The 12,482-nt window shown below is 35.3% G+C and overlaps 1 protein-coding gene across 1 annotated transcript; it reads right to left on the reverse strand.

Moving 5' to 3' along the window:
• Positions 1-785: 785 nt before the first annotated feature.
• Positions 786-10,473, reverse strand: LOC120631263 (UPF0489 protein C5orf22 homolog). The gene is made up of 4 exons (XM_039900751.1): positions 10,373-10,473; positions 2,491-3,346; positions 1,776-2,021; positions 786-917 (listed from the first exon to the last, which is right to left on the reverse strand). The coding sequence occupies exons 2-4, from the start codon at positions 3,283-3,285 to the stop codon at positions 819-821; spliced, it is 1,140 nt and encodes a 379-aa protein (XP_039756685.1). The 5' UTR covers positions 3,286-3,346; positions 10,373-10,473; the 3' UTR covers positions 786-818.
• Positions 10,474-12,482: the final 2,009 nt, after the last annotated feature.

Below are 12,482 nucleotides of genomic sequence, written 5' to 3' on the forward strand. Positions count from 1 at the left end.
TCAAAAATAACCTTTTATCAGGACTTTTAATTACAAAAGCAATCATCATTAATCCTTCGTGGACATCAGCCTCCTCTCCGGAGGTTGAGACTTCGACACACCACGCTGCTCTAATACTGGCTGGCGTATTTAGAATTGCAATTAATGATAATAACGGGGACAGAAGTGCTCATATGCTGAATTAAAGCCACAGGTACCATACTAAATTAGTATTAGAGTATTTGCAATGCCGGACTAACATGCGGCGTAGTTAGCAGGGCTCAGTGTCAGGCCGGGTCAATTATTGATAACAAGCAAATTAAAGACACTACGACGTGAATTTTATCACCTTACTGGCTGTTCTCCGTTGTTTCATTCGCGTTAATTAAGGGTGGTAACGTAATGTTAAAATATTGTGGTTTAATACGTGCTTATAGACGTAAGCTCATCACCTGAACTCAGTCATGCAACTCGCATGATCGAACGCTACAGGTTTTCAAGAAATTATTTAAAGACAAAGTCAAGACGTCAAGTTCAAATAGCCCAAAGATGTCCCTTTTGATGCGTACATTCATCAAAAAATGTTGATAGGTACATGGTAGTGAGATGATGGCGATTAATAAACTACCGCTAAATTTTGAATTACACCTTAAGCAATGCATCTGAATAACATGCTGCAAATTTAATACATAATAAATGCGATATGCGATAAACATGATTTTTGTTTTGTTAGGAAAAAAAAGTTCCGATGAATTGAAATTGGGGCGTGTATAAAATAATTAAAATAATATATAAGCCACTTAAAAGTAAAGGTTAGTATATTATTTTATAATAACAACTCAAGCTTGATTGGAAGTATTAAGATAATGTAAATTGGGTTCGTCCGTTTCAAAAACATCTTTGACTGTTTCCAGTACAAGACACTGTATCAGATCCACCTGTAAGAAAAATTAAATCGGTCATAATAATATATAGAGTTAAATGTAAAAAAACAAGAAAGGTCTCAGCCTGTAAGTAGTTGATTACATTAAAACTAGGAACTTTTGTTATACGACTTTTTGATCTACGAATTTTTTTTTAACTCGATAGTTTTGAACTAATAAATTGTCAAAATTTTACATAATATATACTCTACTTGTTTCTACAGTCTACTCTGTAATATAACATTGGCAACAGCGCACAAACCAATACTGTATCGTGCGGTAACTGAACCGACTACGCGACGTTGTCGAATCACATGTATTTTGTTACACAGTGTAATGTAATTTTACAGAAATAATATGAATTATTAATTTTTTCGTATGAAATAAATTAATACTGCATTTTGAAAAGTCGTAGAACAAAAGTTATTAGGTTTTATGATAGGAACTACAAGGCTTTCTGATATTTTTTATTTCATATAGGGTCTTGCAGTCAGGGCTCACCACTGAAATATTATTTTGTCACATTTTTTTATATAAAGATAGTTCGATTCAAACTATAAGCCGTCGGGGAAGTTAGCTGCACCGCCCGCTGATTGTTTCATACTAAATATTTAATTCTACGCATCGAAACGCACGTTTGACAAGTCATAAAGTTTGATTCGGTCTATACCTCCATAATAATAATTCAACATTATTAAATTTATAAAAAAAAACTGACAATCTATTAGTTTAATATTACTAAAATTCATTTACTAAATACAAAAACAAGTATAAAATCAATGAATAATGTAATTTATACAAATTAAAACGTTTCTTATATGTTATTAATCGTTTTTTTTGTTAATAAAGGTTATTTAAATTAATTAAACGTACTTGGTCTGACGGGCAGTATCCATCATCCGTAGATCTAGCGACGGTAATTAAAACAGGCGGAGGCAGATTGTGTAAGAATTGTTTTAAAGTTTTCTTAATAGCTGTTTCTATTTGTTCTTCCGTGCTAATGTGATACGGCAATCCACCTTGGTCTCTTGTACAGCCTGCCGCGTATATCATCCACCAGTCAGGAGTTTGACCCAGTCTGTTCGCTTCCGCAGTGACAACTTTGACCAAATCACATACCTGGGAAAGTAAAATCGAAAATTTTCGAAAGCCCGTAACGAAATCTGATTACCGTTGCGTCCCGTACAAAACCCAAAAGACCTACCTACTATTCTTTACGTACCAAGTATAAGTTTTACACACTAGCAAACGTATAACAGTTCTGGAGTATCAAAATACTTCAAAGCATTATGTTATTCGATTTGAAAAAAATTGTTTTATTTCGGTAAGAAACACAGTGGTATCAATATAACGCTGAAGTCTTATTTTAAGAGTAGTATTACTGCCCCTGTGTCAGAAGACTTCGCTATTCCATTACAATTAAAATCAACCAAACAAATTACAATAAAAGGAAGGTAGGTATACAAACAAAACAATATACCTATACATCATTGTCCTGTATGCGTAACTTTTTCAATTAGCATTTAGGTTATTTCAGAATAGTACCCTTGATATTATACTAAGTACACTAATACTTAATTATTTTCACCTTTTTATAAATATCTGTATTCGATCCTTTGTATAGACTTAAATCGCCAAACTTTTCTAAATGTACAAATATGTTTTCGAGTTCTTGTAATTCGGATTCTCTTATCTCTGTATATTCTTCTAGCGTTTTAACGTCACAAACAGACGGGAGATTTGAACTGAAGATTGTTTCCAATCGATCGTATAATCCAATTTCCTCGAACAAATTAAGAAACGGATTACCAGTACTAAAGAAATCTAAGTCTATATCAAGAACATACGGCTGACTGATTCCAAGATTCAGAGCCAATTTATTTATACGATCCTCGTCGACATCCAATAGCTCTGCAACGGTAAATGTAAATGCCTTTTCATTGAGCAGTTTCGTTGAATACAATGCGTCCGACAAATAATAAGGCTCTTTACTGTCTATGCGAAGCAAGCCTGTCGCAGGGTGGTCTCCCACATGTATAACGCGAGTGCCGTCGGTAAATTGCTTCGCCCACGGTGGCCGCAGCCATACCACTCGACCTAAATGGCCAGCTGCCGCCGCGGGCACAATCCAATTTTCTATTTGCAATAATGGCAAAAGTTTTCTACCAGAGCGAGCTTCTCGCCCCTTTAATTTACGATCTATAAGCATGTCTGGATGTGCATCTAAATGCAGCAATGTTGTGCCCTCTGTCGGCAATTTTTTGCCTCCTATAGCGGAATATATAAACTGAAGAGCATCATTGTGTTCTTCTACTACGTGAACTGGAATCTTTTTGAATCGTTTCAAAGTTTCTTTTTTGTTGAGATCAGTGTGGTCATTCATTGTTATTCCAACAAAAATCGCATATACAGGTGGTTACCGGAAGTCATAACATTTTTGCATTCTGAAAAAGGAAAATTCTTTAAAAAAATATATTTAAATATAGTCAGCAATATTTTCTTAACATCTTAGCGAGTCTCAATTTAATTTGTTTTGTGAGAATAATAAACGATGAGCGCCAATTTATTTAATAAACCACGCGTGTATCACGGTTTAATAAATAAATTGGTTTCTGCGAAAAATAAGTTGTCAAGATAATAAAATTTGTATTAGAGAAATCTAGAAAATAAACTAATTATTAACTTAGAGAATCTTTTCCATATCTACTTTGAACAGGGGATTTTCATCTATTGAAAATATATCTACGTAACACATCTACAGTTGCGAGCTTAGATATTTACATTTACTAATTTAGTTACATCAGAGGGCTTTCATTCGTTTAAAGTCGTAAATCGCTGAGACTCTTAGCCGCCAACGTTTCAAAACAAAGGCAACTGCGTAACTTTGCGTCCCTCAGAATTAGGTCAAGGTCTAATAACGAAAAAAGGTAAAAGGAAAGTTCCACCCCACCACTTCGTTGAAACTGCGCACATATTTTAGTGTGTTTGACTTCTGACATTGACAGAGTACAGTGCCTATTTGGAGAACAAAATACCGACCAAACAGTAGTTAGGTGAATGTATGAACAGTGGGCAACTGCGTATGTACTTATATGTACAAAAATATGTCACAACAGAGGAGCGGCAAAGGAATCTATAATCTATATTTTCTTACCTGTCTTAAATGTAAACAATCTTTTTGTTACTTTTTAGTGAAGCGAGTTATAAATATATTTAAAAATAGATGTGCCCCGCGGCTTAAAGGATGCAGTGTATTGCTACATAGTCTACACCTAACTCAAAAAGTCAGATAGGTTCCTAACTCAAAGTTTTTTCAAATGCACCTACTGGAAGTGCCTCAGATATTTTAAAATATTTACCCAACTACTGAGGTGGCAGCAAATATATCTGTTTTTGCTCTTGGAGGCAATCACATAAACATTGCCAATCGCAAATGCACGTCCCGAGAGCCAACTCGCGTTTTGCCTCATTCTAAATACATTTAAATCCCTATAACAAATAACTGCAAATAATGTGCGGCATAGCCGCAGCACTACATATTAATCGATAGTGCTGGGTAAGCAACTTTGAACAAAGACAGTAAACGGATGGAAATTTGAAAAATATATTGGTGTCCATCAGTCTTAGCTCTTATCACTAAGAAAGAATAGTAATCGTCAAAGGAAGATATCAAAATCGCATTTTTAATTGATTCGTAAGCTGAAGGTAAACCAAGAATATTTCTAACATTTTTATTCAGTCATAAATGTGACCAGACTTTATGTATTCAGTATCGTTAAGCTTTATGTAAGCGTTTTGCTATCATCCGCTGAGGAGTTCTATCTTTATCTCCAAACATATTCATCAGATCTACATGAAATTTGGGCAAAACTGAACCGATAGTATAACCTATCCAGTACAAAAAAAATATTTAATTCAGTTAACATTTGACAGATTTATGGTGATAAATCGTCCCCCCCTTTATATCTCTATCACTATTTTCTTGGTGTACGTAGGTAACTACTGTAGTTTATCAAAATTTTCTAAAGTATTAACAATGAAAAACAATGAAACATTATAAGACAGGTCAGAAATAATGGAATGTATTTAATCTTGATCTTACCTCATCGATAACAAATGGCGTGCATAATATGTTGGGACTGGGGTATAGGCATTATAGGGGTAAATTACTTTAAAACGTAAAAGTACTCCAAAAATAGTTTGTTTTTGAAGTTTTGAGTACACTCCACTTTCTCATGTCAAGCGAATGGAATTATTTATTAAAGGTTGCCATTGAAACCAAGTTTTCCAACCTGCTTGGCATTAGCGTGCAAGTTAGCTCCATATGTGACACCAATCACAATATACGCCGCATTGATGGCACGCTATGGCACGCCATGGCGAGTAAATTGGAAGCCTTAGTTTTTATTTCGCTTCATGTTCCTATTAGCATAAGCTTTTGTAAACTAAGCTAGAGAGTGACACACAGTTACGATAACTCAAATTAGTTTATTGCGCAGTTTAACAAAAGTTTACCCAAATCTTAAGTATGATGACCAAAATATAGAACAGCGCTTGACTTAAAGAATTATGTTCCTTCTAGATTTGAAAAAACATGCATTACGGACGAGGTAGGTCTAAATGATATAATGGTAACGGTGCAGATCCTTCCGATGCATAGCGGTGAATTGGTGAATTTTCCATTCCTTCTTGCCCCTGAGAGCTCGTCAAGCTATAGGTCTCGGTCACAGGAACGAATCACTATCAACCCATTATCGGCCACTAAAGGGCACGGGTCTATCAATACGACACACAGAATTTGTGCGTATTGATAAAAGTCACACCTTTGAAAACATTATGAATAATTAATTCTCAGGCATGCGGGTTTCCTCACGATGTTTTCCTTCACCATGGAACCAAGTGATAAAAGATTTAATTAAATTTAATTTTGTAAGCGATTTGTCAATGGCGAATCAAAACAAAATATAGAGATGGGTCCAGCACAAAAGTTCGTATAAGTTCCTGCAAGTGGATATATTGATATATCAAAGTCCTTGCATCATAGACTGGTACTTAGCTAGAGTTTACTCCTATAACGTTAACCAAAAGTTTAAGTGTATCAATAACCATGTTGATAATAAACTTGATTATACGATACACTTGATATTGCGGAGTTACCCAGTTAGCAGATTTCTGAATATATAGGTACTTCCTATAGGTTTTGCTGGGGCGGACTTCCGGGCGGCGCGATGCGTAGATGCGCGGAGCTGTCCGGGCCGGCGGGGGTGGAGCGAGAGGAGCGGAGTGTTTTGACGGCTCCCGGGGTCGATACAGCGCGTCTCTGACGTCACTACGCTACTACACCCGTCCAAACATGCCCCCCGCGCGCATTTCTCCCCCGTGACCTATTGCGCTGTTACGCCCACTTGGGTCAAGGCGCAAAAACGGTGTCGGATCCATCCGACATCCGGATGTACGTTAAGGTAAAGGTTTTCGAGGTTATAGGTAACAGTTTATATATTTACTAACTCCATCATGCTACTTGCTAAGGCTTAAGAATTTATCGGCTTAGAACTTATATTTTCCCGCAGGTTCCAGAATTTAAGCCATAATACTGGCCACTTTCATCCAGAGCAGTACCTAGGGTTACCTGTAATGAACTCCGCTGGGACATTAAAGTATTCCATCCTTGGTTGCCTTTTTTTTTTCAAATAGTATATGCTGCATCGTACAATACGTCGCATTGCCAGCTTTCGAGGATCCTATTTTTTATCCGTTTATCAGATAATCCAATTTTTTTCAAATATGTATGTAAAACAAATTACCTGTTTTAGATCGTACTTTCAGAAATTTAGAAAAGTGGTAGTTAAAAAAATTATTTACAACTCTGCTATTGCTGCATACAGACAAAGCGAACTGACGAATTTAGTCATCCGCAGTTATTAGTTTTGAATTGTCTCCACTACCCGATTTCGACTTCAGTCACATCCAATGTGTGAACTCTCCGGCCAAGACGTAATAACAGTACTACATCTTGCGTGGAATTTGAACTTTACACAGAAAACAGGAGCCTGTACTTAGGGGAAAAGTAGCGTAATGTCCGTTGAACGGTCTCCTAACCCTTTCCAATGCTATTTTGCTTGACCTTCAAAATGACTGTAGGTATTTTATTCTAAATAGTAACACCAAAAGGCTCAATGATTTGTATAGACAGTGGGCATGGGTTTAACGCCGTGCACGATATTTGCCAACCTGTCTAAAGCGTCTTTGAGGAATTTTGCTGATGCGCCCATTTAGAAATCTGATGATCTAATCGCATACTTTAGCCAGAAGTGCCTTTCACCAATCGCGGTCAATAGGCGGGCCCTTGCAAAATTCAGGCTGATCATCATTGCAATTAATAACCTGCACAGTCCGCCAAACAGTGATTGGTTTAAACAGCTAAGCACTAGCTAGTCTGACGATTGCAAATCCCCCATTTTTGAAGGATAGGCCTTCAGGCAGAAAGATTGAATATTGCTAGTTAAATTGAAGAGACACACATACGTGTCACTCTGTAGCAGAAGGGGTAATAATCGGATCTTTCAAGTAATAAACAAGGTGAGAAGTAGGGCACAATTGAATGTCATATAATAATTAGCTTTGACTGATAAGCAAGGTTGGTTTGGCTATATCGCCTTCTGTAATCATGGATCAAGTGTGGGTCAGAATATCAGTATCATTCTAATTAATATCCCAATTCCCATGGTAGGGCACCAACCTCTATTCTTGTAGGAAATGTTATAAACTAACCATTGACTCAGAATTTTGCTCGAACATCAGGGTGGTTAATATTGTTTTAGACATTTAAGCAGGTTCACCAGCAATGGAAAACTAGTATAACAAACAATGGGCAGCCACATCCTTACTGCTACTACTACCCATCTTATGTAATCACCAACCTGTCTGACCAGCATGGTGATTACGGACAAACCCTCCCATTGGGATAGGCCTGTAGTGAAGCAGTAGACTGTTTATTTATTGATGACTAGCTCACCCACGCATCTTCGTCTAATATCTTATAAAAAACTAAGAACCTAATTGCAGCGCCACCTACCGGGTCCAGTTTTATTTCCAAACTATATACGCGGCCGGGCGTCCATCAGCATATTTCTTGCTTTTAGCATTTCTATACCCGTCGTAACTTCTAAACATAGGTCTATTTTAAATAATTTAAAGAGGAGTTTGCAGGTACGTAATCATTTTTAAATATAAAACTATTTATTTGGATAAGGATAGGAGCGATGCTAACCTGTTGGAGCTGTTTGCTTTTCTGGGATAAAAAGAAGCCTATGAGCTATTCCAGACTACATTGTATGTCTCTGCCAAATTTCAGCCAAATCGGTTCTTTCGTTGTGGCGTTAAAGCGTAACAAACATCCATCCACCCATACATACATACATCCATTCATCCATACTCACAAAATTTCGCATTTATAACATTAGTAGGACGGTACGCATGCATTTGTTGTCCCATATGCCTTGCTACTTGCTGTTATCAGTGAAGAGTTATGCCCTTTATCTCCGAGAATATTTACCAGATCTTTCTTAAAATTAGACAATACATACTTGATAGAATAAAAAAAAAAGAATTATTAAAATCAGTTCAAATTTAACAGAGTTATGAAGTAAAATTGATAAAAACTTCCTAATTCATGGCGGAAACTTTTTGTTTATCGGGATAAAAAGTAGCCTATATGTTGACCCGGAATATCGGCTACCACTATACCAAATTGTATTTAAATCCGTTCAGTAGTTTTCACGTGATGCCCGAGCAGACAGACAGACAGACAACATTTAAATAATAATCTGTTTTGGACTCAGTATTGATTATAAAGCATCCCCCTATCAAAATTTGATCAAAATTTTCAAAATATATTAAATGTAAAGAAATCTTCCACTTAAAGATTTATTATAAGTATCAATTATAGATGATGTGGCATCTGTATTAATAAAATTCAGTTCAAAAGATTATATTGAGATGAAGCAGTGAAAAACAGAAGGAAACCCCTGTCAAATGTGCCAATAAAGGACTAAGGGCATTCCCACATCGGAACATTAGATTATTAATATTACTGGTTGGGTTGAAAGTAACCTAACTGCTTACTAGTTACCTAATAATAATAATGTAGCAAGAAAAAAACTATATAATGAGCAAGCAACTATTTCCTGCAGATTTATGGATTCGTGTTCAGAGATTTTGAAAATAACAGCATTCAATATATATTTTTTTAATTTTCTTATCCAAAATTAAGGTAATTAAATACCACTTATAATCCTACCACTCTTTATTATGTATGCAGCTATACCCAACTATTTCATCAGGGGTTAATAATAATGTTATGAGTACCAAACTAACTTAGGAAACCATTAGGTGTAAGAATTATAAATATGTATCGCATATTACTTAATTATAGTACTGTATGTTTACATAAAAAATAAAAATATAATATTCTACTACATATAACCGGACCTGCTTCTCTATGGTTGTATGTTATTAATAACTGTAATTGTGGGAACATAGGGATTTATCTTGTGGAGGGGAGATGGCAAATACACTTTGACCCTTCAGGATCTGTTACTTAAGTTTAATGATAAACTGTATGTTAAACAAAGATTAATAAATAGAAATCCAATATTGTGAAACAATCCATCAACTGATGTCCAAGTTTTGAGAACATAAACATATTTTCACCTGAATTTTTAGGCTTATAGATTAGCTATTGCCCTAGTACTAGTTCAGTGTTTGATAGAAGCAGGCTTTACTTTGCGGGATACTATGATATATTATGAAAATTAAGCTAAATTTTCGGAAATGCGGAATTTTTATTCCGCAAAAAACAGAAGGATCTGTATGGTGTGTAATTTATAATTTCTTCAATCCTGATACACTACACCAAACAGATCTTCAGCAATGTTCCTATAATGTGTGTGTAATGTGTCCAATTATTCATTTTAAAGTCTCCTAAGGATGCTCCGGTTTCGGAGCGAAACATGCGTTGATGGTACATTGCCGAAGAAAGGAGGAGAATCTGCTCCTGTTTTCGCGGAGAAAAAAAATTAGGCTTAATTTACAAAATATCCTAGTTTCGTGGTAATTTGGGTTCTAGTCCATTTCAATTAGCATTTTAATCGATGTAAGTATGATTAAGAAGGTTTAGTTGTTTTTCGCATCAAAAAAAAACAAACTAAATTTTTATAAATAAATTAAAGGATACAGGCCAAAGGAGCGGCAACTAAGGTCATAGTGTAAATGTATATGGAGTTTGGGGCCGTAATTATTTTATATTCTTCTATTAATTAAATGTAAATATACTTATGTTACATGTTAAATGTAAACAAACAAATTTAAGGTTATAAAGTAATCAATAGTTTATTTACTAAAGGAAATGTTTCTATTTACTTTGTTCGCTTATATACATAATTAAAAAGCCGGTTCAAACGGGTACTCACGAAATATTTTTGTTATAAATATCTATCGGGAAATGATATTTCAATTCTTCGGTAGGTACTTCTCGATAATAAATAGTTATAATTTTGACACTGACATAATGTGTCACAGATTAAAAATAGCAATGTCAAGGCGCAAAAATAAGAGAATGAGTGTTTCTGTTTTAACTTTTACGACCGCATTCCTATTGAATCATACAGCACTGAATGCTCCAGTACTGCCTATCAGTTCATGCGTTAAGGTACGACGTACGGACAATATACTATATTGTCCGTTCGTCGTACCTACAAACCATTGAATGAAGATACATCACAAACCATTGATTGAATGTTAGTCTGTGACAAAGACTATATTGCTTTCAGTTTTGCTAACCTAACAGTATGGAGGGTAGAGTATGGAGGGTAGAGGTAAGGAGAGTCATCTTATATGGGAGAAAAGTTGAAAAAGTGTCCAGTTGTATGCGCTTGCTAAAAAAATATAAATATGGGAGGCCAAGGTATTCACTTATTCACTGCAATACCCACAATGTTCAGGATGGCACTTAGATCTTTCATTAATTAACAGTATTATTGAAGCTAAATACCTAGTTTCTTAGCAGTAATCATTTATTCTCATGACTATTATTCTTCCTTCCTATTAAAGTATTAATTTTATAAAAGAAATCTTTAAAGCCCACCAACCTGCTTTAGAGCAGTGTTGTGGGTCTGTACTTTATAAACCTGACTTCCCAAGGAGTGAAATAAAACAACTAGACTGACTCTAATACTGTATATTAAGCTTCTCTATAATTCATATTACTTGTTACCTTCAAATGACTCTACAACCAGTTCGGAATGCTGTCTTCGGCAGAGAAGATCACTGGCAAGAAACTCTACCGTTGCTCTTTTATTCAATCAATTAAAACAAGACTTATAAACACAATTACAACATTATCATATGTTATAACGCTAGGCCCTTTGATACAAGACATATAAGACAGGTCAAACATAACTACTATGATCACTTATAACATCAGGACTTTTGAAACAAATTGTTTGTATAGAGCAACCTATGCTACATAAGCTATCTGTATGAAATAATGCTAGGGCTCCATATATGATACCTGAATAACCCAAAGGAGATATACTTATCTGAAGCTACATCAGGTACAACCATAGTACCAACAACTTTTAACAACTCATCTCAATTCCATCACCAGTATATACGACTCTTGTTTTGCCACAACAATATTTCGTTAAGTATGTCGTTTCCATTATAAATCATCTATTCCCAATTTGTAACGTTCTATCCACAATACTTTACTTAATCTTCTATTCTATGGAGGGTAGAGGTAAGGTGAGTCATCTTATATGGGAGAAAAGTTTATTTATTTATTTAAGAGCACTAACAACATGCATATTACACGTTTTTTAAACATAGGACACACACGAACACATGGACTGATATGCACGTCAATGACAAGTGCACATAGCATTGACAAAGCGTCATATAAACATAATTTGCAAAAAATAAAAAAAAATTAACACAAAATTTAACTCACCGATAGATGTTCGGTGAGTTTTTTTCTAAAAGCTGTGGGTGAGTCATGGAAGATATCGATGCTAGGTGTCTTTTTAGATAAATCGTTGTATTTCGCACAAATACGTATAATAGGCGCTTGTTTTCCGAGATGGGATTTAGTAAATGGTATATGAAAAAACTATGAAAAAAGTTGAAAAAGTGTCCAGTGTATGCGCTAAATAACAGTTCAAAAATCCTCCACAATGGCGCTGGTGGATGCACAGGGTATGGTATGAATGTAGCAATCGTAGATGAATTGAAGTATGCCGAGTTAAAAAATTTAATGTCATTATCGACTAAAGTAGTTAATTATTGAGAATTTCAACAACTTACGTTGTACAAAATATTGTGGTAAATATAACCTTACTTCCTTGTTTATTTTTCAAGCCTACTCTAACAATATTTGGTTTGGCGCTTCTTTTAAGAGTTACCTTGATGCAAATGTGGCGCTATCCTAATTTAATACATTTTGACGACACTTTTTCATACACACAGATGATCCTCCTTACCTCTACCCACCAACCTAACCTAACAGGTATAATTTTGTAAAAT

This window comes from Pararge aegeria, chromosome 2 (assembly GCF_905163445.1).
Source record: "Pararge aegeria chromosome 2, ilParAegt1.1, whole genome shotgun sequence".
In the NCBI taxonomy this organism is placed as follows: domain Eukaryota; kingdom Metazoa; phylum Arthropoda; class Insecta; order Lepidoptera; family Nymphalidae; genus Pararge; species Pararge aegeria.